At 38.6% G+C, this 14349-nt stretch overlaps 1 protein-coding gene across 1 annotated transcript in view; it reads right to left on the bottom strand.

Moving 5' to 3' along the window:
- Positions 1 to 14349, bottom strand: part of epha8 (eph receptor A8) — a 633561-nt gene that overhangs the window by 98180 nt on the left and 521032 nt on the right. Inside the window, exons 5-6 of the mRNA XM_051930368.1 lie at positions 13067 to 13441; positions 11302 to 11426 (exon numbers count right to left, since the gene is read on the bottom strand). Of these exons, the coding sequence (XP_051786328.1) occupies positions 11302 to 11426; positions 13067 to 13441 (500 nt within the window). The remainder of the gene's footprint in view (positions 1 to 11301; positions 11427 to 13066; positions 13442 to 14349) is intronic.

Consider the following 14349-nt stretch of genomic DNA (forward strand, 5'->3'; position numbering starts at 1 on the left):
CAATGGCAGGGGTGCTAAACAGGACAGATTTTAACATTTTCTTGAATGTATTAAGACAATGCTGCCATCCATTGTCAGCCCTGCCAGGACAGACTTTCCATCCCTGAGTTGCTCAGTTTGGATTAAGCAGATTTAAGAAAGTTATGTTATTTTATACTTCACTTTTTATATTTCAATTGAACTCTTGGCAGTTTAAAACACACACTCAGGGTCATATAGAGAGTCAGTTTTGGATTTCAGAAATCAGCCTCATGGGTTTGCTGCTAACTTCTTAATGCAGGGGTGTCAAAAGGAGATCTTGCAGGGCAGCAGTTCCTGCAGATTTTCATTCTAACCACTTTCTTTATTATTATTATCATTTTTTTTATTATTATTGAAACACTTTAATTTAGGTACTGCAAAAATACATATATTACTCATTTATGGTTATGTAAAAAGACCTTAACAAACACTTCGTTGGGTCTTCATAACACTTACAAAGCATCAGTAAAGTGTTTATTCTAACAAAACTTCACTTTGGAGTGGTCTGAGTTATCCTAACTGAGACACATTTCTCTTGATATTACAGATTTAGTGTAAGACGTGTGAATCCTTCATATTAGCAAGTTATTTTACCCTCATATCAATATGCCACACTGCACAAAGATGAATAACCGATTTACTGATTTAGAAGTATAATGAAGACCCAAAGAAGTGTTATGTTATGGTCCTGTGACAGAAGAGTAAATGAGTAATAGATGCATTTTTGCAGGTCCTAAAATGTTACCATTATTATTATTATTATTATTATTATTATTATTATTATTATTTAGCAGACAACGTTATCCAAAGTGATTTAAAAAGCAAATTACAATATACGGGGCGGCACGGTGATGTAGTGTTAGCACTGTTGCCTCACAGTAAGGAGACCCAGGTTTTCTTCCTGGTTCGCTCCCTGCATGGAGTTTGCATGCTCTCCCCATGTCTGTGTGGATTTCCTCCCACAGTCCAAAGACATGCAGGTTAGGTGGATTGGCGATTTTAAATTGTCCCTAGTGTGTGCTTGGGGTGTGTGTGTGTGTGTGTGTGCCCTGCCCGGGATTGGTTTCTGCCTTGCACCCAATGTTGGCTGGGATTGGCTCCAGCAGACCCCCGTGACCATGTGTTGGGATTCAGCGGGTTGGAAAATGGATGGATGGATTATAATATACCAGTGATGGCAGACTGCACGGTAATCCACTTGACTTGATCATTCCTAGCTGTCATCCTCTTTCTCTGTACGTTTACCATTCATTTGCTCAGAGGTTGATGCGCTTGCTCCTTCCTGAGCAGCTCTTCTTTTCTCCACCCTATTGGCCTGCTTCTTCTCTTCTTTCGTCGGCATCTTTTTGTGTTAAAACTGATTAAGTCAGTGTTTGTGTTACAATTATTTAGTACGTTTTTCTTAATTTTTCACTTCAGCCGTCACTTAAGTCTTCAATCTGCCTCAGGAATGATTTAAGATATGAAGAGGTAGAGAAAGTGATGGCAAAGGTGGTGGGGATGAGAATGCCGCCCGTACGCATGCGCCGCACATCTGCCCTGCTGGCCGCTGCTGAACGTTGATTCTACAATAAAATAAAATAAAAATAAGAATAACCTTAGAGGTCAATCATCACCCTGAAAGCGGATAGTAGACATGTGTACCAAATTTCAGGTCAATTGGTCAAACAGTTTGCGAGCTACAGGTGATTTAAAATCCTGGACAGACAAACGGACAGCCATGGTAGCATATTATATATCAGATACAAGAAAGATTAGAAGAAGCAAGCATCCATAGCAACAGAGAACAACATTAAGTACCGAACAAAAGGGAGTAGTACTACTCTATAGTTATACCTAGAACTAGACTAAGACAAACATCGATATCTTAAGCTGTTTGTCATTACAACAGCAGCTGTACTGTAGAAGAGTAACTAAGCAGTTCCAGACTCTTTAGTGAAAAGGTGCCTTTTGCAAAAGTGACCTTAACACGAGAAAATAGCATCTAACATGAATGGACAAAGGGAGATTCTTTGGAGCAAGAACAGAGAAGCATTGTCCAGTCTGGTGAGAGGAGGGACAGTAAGCAGAAAGGCAGGGGCAGAACGGGGACTTCCTGTAGGGACACATGGAGAGACTGAAGACTGGAGATGCTGTGCTGAATCATTGACATAAACATAGGCAGGAATAACAATAATGAGATTTGTTGCTGTATCTTTTCCAGGTTCCTAAAACTGAGCAGCTACCAAGCTGGCAAGATAGAATCAAGCATGAGTCAAACTCATAACAAAAGAAATTTCTCAGTGCACTAAAGTTCATTTCAAAAGGTTTAATGAAAATTTAAAAAAGAAGAAATCACAAAATGTCAGAAATAAAAGGCAAAAGAGGAATAAAGATGTCTTCTTCTGTGTTTCATTATAATCTTAGCCTTCTCATGTTAAACTTTAGCTACTTTCTATACTTAAAGATTGTGTTATTTCTCAATGGCAAATTTACAGATAGGCTTCACTTAGTACATTCAGTATGTTCTGTACATACAGCTTGAAACTGTTGGTCGTCCATGCCTTACCAACTGCAAGGCAGATCATAAACTGAACTAGCCTGTAGTCACAGGGACAAGAAATAATTACAATATTCCATTTATAATTTAGCTTGTGGGGTTATAACAAAACCTCCTATTAACTGTGTGCTAATATATAGACATGTTTTAACATAACTAAGAAAATACATCTGTCAATTTAACATAACCTAACTAACTAAAAAAAATGGCTCATACAAGATGCTAAGACAGCCCACAGATGAACAGCCAATTCAGGGGTCTTAAGTTAAGTTTCTTGTAGGCCAACATTTTTTGCTCCACTCAGTTCCATAATTAGAAACCAACTCTTGCTGTGAATGAAACAAAGTATTTAATTCTTATTCTGCCATACCAAACATTTTCTTTATTCTGAATATACTATTCTATGTTTATTGTAATGTATTTCTCAGACCTTCACATTTTCTTTCATAAAGAAACTTAAAAATGAAGTCAATTAAAATGAAGGCTAAAGAATTAGTTTCTATTAGCCAAAGTAATTGAATACACATCAATAAAGAGGCTGGAATGAAAAGCCTGCATCCACTGCGGACCTCCACGATCTGTTTGACATCCCTGCCTTAATCAATACACTACAGACAAACAGGATACATTGCTAATCTTAAAAAGGAAGAAATGAAATGGGTATCCAGTAGGCATTTTATCGAAAGGAATATGACCAAGAGGGAGTTGTAGTCCATTCGGTGACTGAGTAGATAGAAATCAGGTTAGCTGCACCCTCTTTTAGACTAGGATTCTTAAACTTCTAGGAAAATCAATCATAGAATGGATTCCAAATTATCTAAGCATCCTTATCATGTTTGATACTGAATATTGTCCATATTTTACTTTTTTTTTCAAATCAGTGTTTTGAGAACAATCTCTTTTCTGAATCAAGCAACTCACATTATCGGCTCATCACGAGAACATTAGAATAATCGGTAAGCCTGCAGACTGCGAGAAGAAAATGGACTCGAAGGCGATTTGAAAGTGAAGAAAGAAAAGTGTAGCACAAAATGCTGGTGTCATTATAGCCACCTGCACATAAAGTACATCTTAAGCAATGGGGATGGTAATGTGTTTGAGAGTGCTGTGTAATCATGCTGGGCCGTGCTCTGAAATGCGTTTCAACTGTTTCCAGATCCGACAGATAATGAGGAGCAGAGTTATGTGTCAGGTACAGTTTTCTGTCATTTTGTATTACTGAACTTCAGCTTACAGGATGAGGTTTTGAAATATTGTGGAAATGAGGTAGGCGTCCTGCCTGGGGACAGGGGACAAGGGTGACAGCTGGTGTCTAGGTAACCAGTCTTGCTAGGTCAACTTGAAAGGCTTGGCATATTGGACTGCAGTTTTGAGGTAAAGTTCAGCACTAAGTAGGAAGGTCTGATCCCTTGGTGTGTAAAGAATAATATGCATTTCAAGAGGACTTCTTATAAAGAATAAAAATAAGTGTTAAAATTTTAATTTTTTAATGGAATTAAAAACAACAGTAATGGCAAGTAAAATAAGTACACTGAAATCTGCAATGCAAATGAGTTATACAACCAGCAACAGATACTGCTGCTAATAGTAATATGACTGCAGTCCAAAAATATGTCAAGAAAAGTGGACCAAAAAATGGTGTCATGACCTATCAATACAAATAAAAATAAAAAATAACAGGCCAAAAATTGTGATCTATAACAAAAACTGAATTCTGACATCAAAAATAAACTTTCATGACACTCTTAGAGTTTTTTTCTTAATATATTTGTTATTTTTCACTATTTTCAACCTACATCAAGTGATGATTGACCAGAAACCATGTATGTACAGAAGTGACAATTTTAAAGGTTGTGTTTACAATTTTGATATTAATTGAATAATCCCACAAATGGTCATTTGCTTTGTACACTAACCATCACCCCTGTATATTCAGTCTACATTCGGATTAATTTCTTAAAAAGTTTATTCAAAGTTTTTGATCATTAAAAATTCATAAAAAAAAAATGAAAAGTTTGCTCAAGAAAAATAAACAGGCCAGTGATTTTACTATCATTCTTAAAAGTCTCATTGCTGATTCAGGGTGTGGTAAATTTTATCTGGAGGATTTAGTTTCATGTTTGCTTCTTTTGTCTGTTTTTGCATTTGTTATTTAATTTTACCACTGTTGTTTTGTTGCGAATGTATAACCGTTTTGCTCCTCCTAGGCAGTGCCAAATTGAGCATGGATTACTAAGATAATAGCATCCATTGCTAATGCCATGCTCTTGGAAGTCGTAGTCCATGATGTCTTTGACATGATGCTGTTTGAGCTAGTGCCACATGGTGATCTCTATTCAAAATTGTGGATAAATTCTAAACCTTTTTGTGTACAGTGTTGTTTAAGAATTAGTGGTTAATGACGTCTTGGCTAGAATAACCTTAATCTAGCTAGGCCCTCAAGGCTATCTGCTGGCTTTGGCCAGTGCAGGCTCAAAAACAGGGAGCCAGCAAAATGACTATGAATATTAGCACAATATAACAAAAGCCCCACAAGAGGAGGGATACACATAAACCATAGGCTTATACTAAAAGGGCAAACGACAAATCCTTACAAATGAGGGATTTATTAACAAAAAAGAGCAAAACAGACACAAAGATGTTGCCTAAAAGACAATCCACAGCAAACAAATCCCAACACGATATCCAAAAAGTAGAAAACTTAAGATAGTTAGGCCCCTAAGGCTATGCTGGCTTTGGCTGGAACAGGCTCAGAAATGGGGAGCCAGCAAAAATACTATGAAAATTACCAAAATATAACAAAAGCCACACAAGGTTGGAGTGGTAGCTGAAAAGTGTCTGGAAAGTTGCTGGTTCTAATGCCGTTACTGCCAGAAGGGATCCTACTGTGTTGGGCTCTTGAGCAAGGCCCTTGAAGTGCCTTGAGCATGGGAAAGGTGCTATATAAATTAAATGTATTATTATTATTACCCTCAAAGATTGCTTCGGGGGTGCTCTACAATAGCTGACTCTGTGCTCTGATTTCCAGAAGGTCATTTGAAAAGACAATTTTCCTCAGGGATTAACAAAGTATATGAAATCAATAAAAAAATATATATAAAAAAAAAAAAGAGTAAGGATGGCCGTAAACTACAGGCTTGTAGTAAAAGGGTAAAAAAATCCTTACAAATGAGAGCTTTATTAACAAAAAAGAGCAAAATAGGTAATCCACAACAAACAAGCCCCAATATCACACAAATAGTAGAAAACTTAAAGCAAAGCAAGATATAATCAAAATCCCAGAAAAGCCAAAACAGAAAACACAATATTCACTGAAACTCCAACAGGAGAATGATTCCCAACTCCTAAGCCTTCTCAGCCAATTTAAACAGCCTGCGGGAGGGCTCCGCAGTGGTGCTATCAGGGTGCTCTGCCTTCTGGGGCTCCACCCACAAAGTACCAAGAACATAACTACATTTAATATTACAACACACCATTACAAAATAACATATGAAATCAACAAAAACAACATATAGGCATTAAAAAATAAACCTAAATGTAACAAAAAACCACAATAAAACCTAAACTTCAAACAGATACATAGCAGCCGAGGATTCAAACTCTCAATGCTGGATGCATGAGGCAGCAGTGCTAAATACATGCTGTATGGAGAATACTCAAGTAATGCTGAAGAAGAAAAATAAGATTATGCCAATCACAATTACTAATTATTTAATCTGTATCTAGGGCAAATTAAAGGAAACAGTGACACTTTAGTTTAGGTGCTGCAAAAATTCATTTATTTCTCATTTAATCTTATTTATCAAAATCTTAACAAAGGCTTATTTTGGTGTTGATGAAGCCTACAAAGCATCCATACAGTGGTTATTCATCTGTGCAATATGGCCTATCAAAATAACTTCTGCACAGGGATGAATAATCTATTTACTGATGTCTCATAATCGTAATTAAGACTAAGAGAAGCCTTTGTTAAGGTTTTGTTACATAAGAGTAAATGAGTAATGGATGTATTCTGTGGTACCAAAATTAAAGAGTTACCAAGGAAACAATTATGAAATACCAACTACTGTAGAAAAGCAGTTACCCTGGATAGGCATGCCTTAAGATATTGTTTAACCAATATGCTTACAGTTAAACAGAAACAAAGACATAATCAGCAGTAATGAAAAAGAAAATATCTATGTTGGCTTTGAAAAGCACAAGGGAATAATCATCAGATTACATTTGTGACACTTTCAATAGAAGGCTATGGAATTGCCCACTGGCTTGCAGTGATTGGATTTCTAATATATTAAATGGTAGTTCAGGACTTGGTACCTTGCACTGCATTTGACTAGCAGCGCCCGCTGGTGGTTAAAAGCAGAATTACTAACTAGATTTATTTCATTGTGGAGAGGGAATTGAAAAAGGTGGGGATGTACAGTACTCAGTGCTTTGAAAAAAATGATTAAAGGTGAATAACTCAATAGGAATTACATAACCCTGCAAAAGTTATGACAAACACAAGTACAATGTTAAATTAAGAGATAAAGAGAAAGTGGCAAACAAAAAATTAGTTTAGTGGTCATTTTAGAAAGTCATATTGAAAGGTCATAAACATAAGAAAGCAATGCATTGCAAACAAGAAAGAAGTAGCAAATAACACAATGAAGCTGTGATTAATTACCAAGAGTCTGCTTTAAAAATTGACTAGTAACCCTCTCAATGATTGATAGCCATGAAATTACTTTTGACCGGCCAGTACAAGAAGGAGGCAGAATGGTGGGTATGGTCAAGGGCATAGAATGACGTATTCCTGAACATAATTCATTTATGACATTTGAAAATCTCTTTACTCCTCTCAGTCCTCAGACATCTGATCTTTGTATAGCCTGAATCAAATAAAAATTGATTAGCCTCTTAGCTTTTCAGAGCTCCCTTGATCGGCAACTTTTTTTTTGTCTGAGTTTCCGCATATTCTCCGAGTTTGATTCAAGACTCTGCGTTGATTGTTAAAATAAATTCACAGGATAGTCAAGACATCAGAGGCTCAACTGATGGAGAAAATTATTAATATTGGCAGAAAAACACAGAAGAATTAGTGGGGTTTCTTGACTGTATGAAGTAATCAAAGACTAATAGATATGCGTAGGTAGATGTTGTGATGGGTGGCCTGATAGTCAGTTAATGTGCTGGTAGAAAAGGGTTGTACAGGGTAGATGTAGAGAAAGCACATGCCACTAGATACAGTACAGGAGGAAGGGTGCTATCAAGGGATGGCAAGTCATGTTGTTTTAGATGGAACATTCAAGAAAAAGCAATTGGCATATTCAGCCTGGGCAGAATGATGATACTAGAAGGCTGGCAATTACCAATTACCAACTACTAATTACTTGGAAGATCATAATTTCCAAATATAGAAAGAAACGGGTTATGGGGAACTGAAAGTCTGGTTCATTTAGGTAGACGTGAAAACACCAATCTCACTCTTGTGTGAACCAAAACAATGTCAAAACCCTTGGAGAAAGGGTGGTCTTGTTGGAGTACCAATTGCAAGATGGAGGGGTTCACATGAGGTATGAATGTAATGTAACTACATGAAACAGTGTGCATTGTATGTGAAACTGTGTGTGCTTTTGTAGTTACACTAATCTTCTGCTGAGGGTAATTATGGAAACTTATTACCAGCATAATGAGTCAAGGGTTAATATGGAGCATTGAAAACAATAAAAAAGTAACAATAAATATACACATAGGAAAAAAATGTAATACAATTCACATAAAACATTTCAGATATTACAGCTCTCTGAACAATTTAAATATAAAGATGTATTCTTGATATCACTGTCATGATGAAATGAATTAAAGCATGTATTAAACATGGGGACACAGTGGCGCACTGGTAGCGATGAGCTGGCGCCCCTTCCAGAGATGTCTCTGCGCTGTGCACGACCCTCGATGAAATAATTTATTGCAGCAGTACTGTCTCTTTAAAACGTACCAACCCTCCAATTCCTGTCCTTCTTTTCTTTCTCCACATAACCAATCATCACACAATTAGCTCTGTAATAAATATCAAGCCATCTGTAAGCTTAGAATGCTGATTCTTTAAAACTTTTAAGGAACATTGAAATACCTTTGTAGTACGTTTAATTATTCCATCCATCTATCTATCCTGTCCCAGCAAACATAACGCACAAGGCAGGACTAATCCTTGGACGGGCCGCCAGCTCATTGCTACCGTTGTGCCACCATGCCAACACATTTAATTATTAACAGTGCGCATTATTTAAATGAAGTTAGAAATTTTTCTGTATAATTTAATATACATACGTTAATGCATTTCATCTTAAAAATGATATCAAGAACTCCGATAAGATAACTCTTGGAAATCTAAATCGACTTAGAAGCCAGTCATCATCATCTGTAACTACGCACTTTCTTCTATTGAATTGCGTTCCTTTATTGTTATTTTATGGTACAATGAGATTCAATATGCAAATCATTCGTAAACTTATTTTCCTATAAAATGATAAAATAACAATAATAATAATAATACAATAAAAATCAATGAAAAATATACAATTTGAAAGCATAAGCACAATATAAATGTACATATAGTGCAGATAGTGCAAATGGTTCATAAAGTGGCTCAGGTTGTGCAATATTACAACTGCAGTGCAACTTTACAGTGAGGTAATTGTACTTAGTACAAACAGTTCTACCTGGAGCACATGATGGACTGATTGAGTGCATTTATAGCTCTTGGGATGAAACTGTTTCTGAACTGCGAGGTCCGTACAGAAAAGGCTCTGAAGTGTTTGCCAAATGGTAGAAGTTCAAATAGACTGTGTGCATGGCTGAAGCAGTGTGTGCTATAAATGTTCTCCAGGGCTAGATGCTGTATCCCGAAAATCCTCTGCGCTCTCGACACAATCCACCATAGAGCTTTCCGATCTGCTGCTGTACAGCTGTGATTCCACACTCAAATACAATGGGTTAAAATACTCTGAGTGGTGCACTGAGAGTAACAATGCTAAAGCAGCTGTGGAATAGTTGGCCATTTTGTGGACATTATATTGTTACAGGTTGACTGTAATCAGATGCCTTAAATTTATAATGCTAGAATTACCAAAGCCTACTAAAAAACTCATAATCCCGGCCCACCTTAAATCCCTTTGCACCACTCTGTCAGCATCTTTTGTTTTGTTAATGTGTTGATCAGCACAAGCAGCAAGCAGCCAACTATCCCATCCCCCCACCAATGCAGAAAGGGCAGAAAGTTCTCTCAGCTCAAGTCTGTTTACCTGCGTGTGAGTTGTATAGGGTAAATAATATATCGTTATTTGGAATACATGCATTCATGTGTGTTCCGTGTCTACAACAATCTATGTAAACAATTCATTAAAACAGAAATGCTTTTCATGTTTTAGTAATAATTGACAAAATGTAGACATGAAGTGTATAAAGTGTGAAGCTTGAAGTCCAAATATAAAATAAACACTTTCACAAAAGGTGCAAGTATAACAAAACAAGTGCGCTTTTATTCAAGAATATAACTGCAGAAAAAGAACCTGTGTTAGGGTGCGACATTGACAGGCCTTAATACGACCGCTAAACCCTGAAAAATCATTCAAAGAGATATCAAAGCAAAAGTCAGCACTGGGAGTCTTAACAGCACAATTTATACATGCATGATCTTTGATATCCATAAACTCAGATAGTGACACATTTGAGATGATAATTTTTGTAGCATTTGTGAGATGTTCAGCCCGGACACAACCAAACGGACACCAAATGTTCATAAAAAACACACTTTTTATTTGAATTGGCCCGACAAATCCAAATCCCACACACTCACAGAGCTTCATGCACCAAACACCCCTATTTGGGCCTTCAACTGTCTGTGGGCTGCCTTTCCTCTCCTCACAGGAGCTTTGTCCTGCTCCCACTCCCGACTCTAGCTACCCGACTGTAGGAAGGCAGCCCCTTTTATATTCACCCGGATGTGCTCCAGGTGCTTGCTGATGACCTTCCAGTGGCATTTCTTGGTGTGGCGGAAGTGCTGCACTAGCTCCCGGAAGCACTCCGGGCGTCCCTGGAAGGTTCTTCCTCCACCTGCCCAGGTTTGGCGGAAGTGCAGGTTTCCTGGGCTCCATGACGTTCGGGGCGCACCCTGGCAGTGGCCACGGGCCCCTATAGGTTTGAGCCTCCGGGCTCGGTCCCTGTGGTCCCCTCCTTATCCAGGGAGGTTGCCCCCCTCATTGCCCAGGGGACGTATAAACTGCCTCCTGGTCCTTCCAGGCATCCCAGCTGGGTTGCATTACTGACAATAACCACATACCTTTGCAGACTTTATCAACCATTGTCGTGTCATGATGACAACAACACAACAAGGAAAAAACAAAATGCCAAAGAAAGCAGAGCAAAATAATTTCTAATAAGTGATAACAATATCTATGCTAAAAATAAATGGCAAAATCAGATTCAGTCCTTCAAAAAAACCTAACTGGGAAGTAACCATTAATAAAAAAAATCTTTTGTAGCCTTTCATATCTTTCTGAGGATGTAGGCATTCAGACCTATTTGGAGTCTTCAAGTTCTTTGAGCTTCTTGAGTTCTGTGGGATGCAAAATTACAGCACCCCTTAATATTTATTAATTGTGATTTGTTCCCAGATGCATATATTGTAATATGGTTAGTTGGCAATCTCCGTACAGGCACAAACCATAACATGTGTATTGAAGATGCCTCCACATTACCTTTTCATAGAACTTGACCTCGTACTCTAGGATGACTCCATTGGGCTGCTCTGGTTCATGCCACATCAGGGTTACACTGTTCTGACTTGTATTCTCTTGTCGAATTATCATCACCTGAGATGGAGCTGTAAAATAAAGAAGGAGAAAGAGGTCAGAGGCCATGAGCAGGACAGGGCTTTCATGATTCAACCTAACATAAAGGGAACTTCAGACGAGGTTGAGCACTATCAAATATGATGTACTTGTTCAGTGATATTTTGGGCCACATCTGCACAGATAAAGACGGCATCATGAGAAACAGCTGAAAAAGAGTAACCAAGTGCATCCCTCACCTAAAGGTATACCATACTCTGACAAACTCAGGAAGATAAATGGCTTTAGTCTTGGAAAAAAACAAGACTTCTTGAAATCCACATCCAGGCACTCTCACACCTTTTTTATCATCAATGGACATCTGCTATCTATTGGGGTAGTTAGACTACTTGGGGCTTGCCTGGTCCTTTAATTGGGAGCTGCAGTTCATAACTGTAGGAACCCCTGGGGCCAATAGAGGGAGCTCTGAAAAGATGTCCTCAGAAACTTGGCTCTTGGAAGGAGGTCTGGGGTTGCCCCTAAAGTAGCAGTAGGCTGAGTTTTAAATCTGCCTGTTTAGGAGAAGACAGCTAGACATGGAGACAGGAGGAGAACAAGACAAGGATCCAGTGTGAATGAGTAAAAAAGCCCAATGCTGAAAGAAAGGTGGAGATAGCGAAGTTGTTGAAGGAGATATTAAACTGGGTTACAGTGTTTGGAAGTATGCTAATCAGCCTAAAACACAGACAGGTTCAAGACCTGTTTCTGCAAGCTCAGAGGAGAAGCTGAATTTTAGTGTCCTTTCTAATTATTCACACTTAAGTTGCAAAATCTGTGTATTCTCTCCTTTGTATTCATTTTTTGTGCATTCTGGTCTTTTTGGTGTTATTGTTGGTTTGAGGATGGCGTGTCCTCTACTTGCAATAGCTGCCTTTTTTGATAATAATCATCCCAAAGAGCTTTCCAGGTCCTACACAATGTAACTAATGGAGATGACAGAAATAAGTTAAGACAAATAATTCAGAAAGACACATCAAGAGCTGAGACTGACCTCTGAACCTGCGGACATTGAGTTCTAATTTTGCTGTCGCTCTAACAGATCCGATAGCTTATGTTTTGGTAGGTCTCTAGGATTTTAGAAATGCTACAAATTTTGAATTAAAATATTAAGATAGAACAATCAGTCTTAACATTGGATATCACGTTTTCAAGGAAAGTATCACTCCAAAGCACTTTTTGGAATGAGGGCTGCACAATCTGCCAAAAGACAATTTATTCCTTTCTAAATTAAAGAAAACACAGGTTTGTCTTCTGTGGGGGTGGTAAAAGTAGGATTTGAACCCCTGGCTAATACCTGAACCACTCTAACATGCCGCCTGCTGCTCAAATGCAGACACTTTATGGCCAGTTGAAATGTACTAGCTATTAATTCAGAGACAATCTGTGGCCTGCATTAAAACCTGAGGCTTTGCTTTAAAGGTAAAATGAGGAAGAAAAATGATAAGGTTGATATCATTTTCTCTGAGCAGAACACCACCTTATTTCACGGCACAGTAAAATATATTGTAATTTACAGAAAAACTTTCTAAATGCAAATGCAAGAAGATCACAAAGGCAAATTCAGCATGGCATGTTTCATACAGTTCATAGAGCCCTTGCCCATTTTCCCCAGGTTCTGACTCAGGTCCCCTACCTGCCTGGTTTGTGGTGACGTTGACCGCTGTTGAATGCCGGGGCTCCTGGCTGATATATGAGACCCCATTAACTGTCTCGATGAAGAAGGTGTAGTTCATGTGTGCTCCGAGGTTCAGAACAGTCACCCACGGCTGGCTCAGGCCCACCTGCTGTGGTACATAGCGGACCGCTCCGACACCGCCGCTGCTGCTGCTGCCGCCTCCACCAGATCCACTGCATGTTTCACACTGCCCGGAATCCCAGATGCACTTCCTGCACATGACATTGTATCGCATGTCTGTGCGCCCACCTGTGTCATAAGGGACGCTCCATTCTAAGCTGACGGAAGTGCCATTAACTGTTGAGATCACATTGACCGGGGCAGAAGGGGGTCCTATGAAACAGGAAATTAGCTGTTTTAGCAACCATACAGAAAACATCTCCAGGAAGCTTTAGAAAAGCAGAAGGAAAAAAAAAAGGTCAAATTTAAAGCTGTAATGTTTGAAAATATTCATGTCACCTGCATTACTATTATTATTACTAGACCAATGTGTCATAGAGGCAGTTTGGTGGCTTAGCTTGTAGCCAATAAGTTCAGTTAGAGGAGAGCATTCTGTGTGGAGTACACATGCTGTTGGCATGTTGGCATGGGGTTGCCTCTTGGTGTGCCAGTGTTATTGAGACAGGAGCGTTTGGCTGTTAGGGCTGTAGTTAACTAGCAAGAGATGTGAAACGAGAAGGGTGATGGGAACGATTCAGAAAGTGGGCATCTCTGCAATACAAGTGATGTACAGGTGCTATTCAAAATGAAAGAGCAGATTTCAAAAATGTATTTCAAACAAACTGTATAAGACAAAAACACATTCCACACATCACAGGACAGAGGGAAGTTCAAAGTTTAAAAGCCTGCCTAAAAGTACCAATGAAAGCCACCGAGCACTGTTTCTCGTTTATAGTAAAATGGTGACAACACCACAAGAGAAATCATTTTGTGTGCTGCAATTTGCGAAGTGTGAGTCCATTGCTTCAAGTGCAATGTGAATTCAGCCGATAGTTTGACAAACAGCCGCCTCGTCATAATAGCAATCATCTATGGCCTCCCAGGTCTCTAGACCTTACCCTCTGTGATTTTTATCTATGGGGGTACATTAAAGAAAGAGTGTTTGTTCCACCTATGCCCACTAATCTTCAAGATTTGCGACATCGAATTGAGAAAGCAGTGAATTCAGTAACTAGGGACCAATTGACTCGTGTGTGGCAAGAAATGGTCTACTGTTTCGATGTTTGTCGCGCTACACATGG

The sequence above is a fragment of the Erpetoichthys calabaricus genome, chromosome 8 (genome assembly GCF_900747795.2).
Source record: "Erpetoichthys calabaricus chromosome 8, fErpCal1.3, whole genome shotgun sequence".
NCBI classification, from domain to species: Eukaryota; Metazoa; Chordata; class Cladistia; order Polypteriformes; family Polypteridae; genus Erpetoichthys; species Erpetoichthys calabaricus.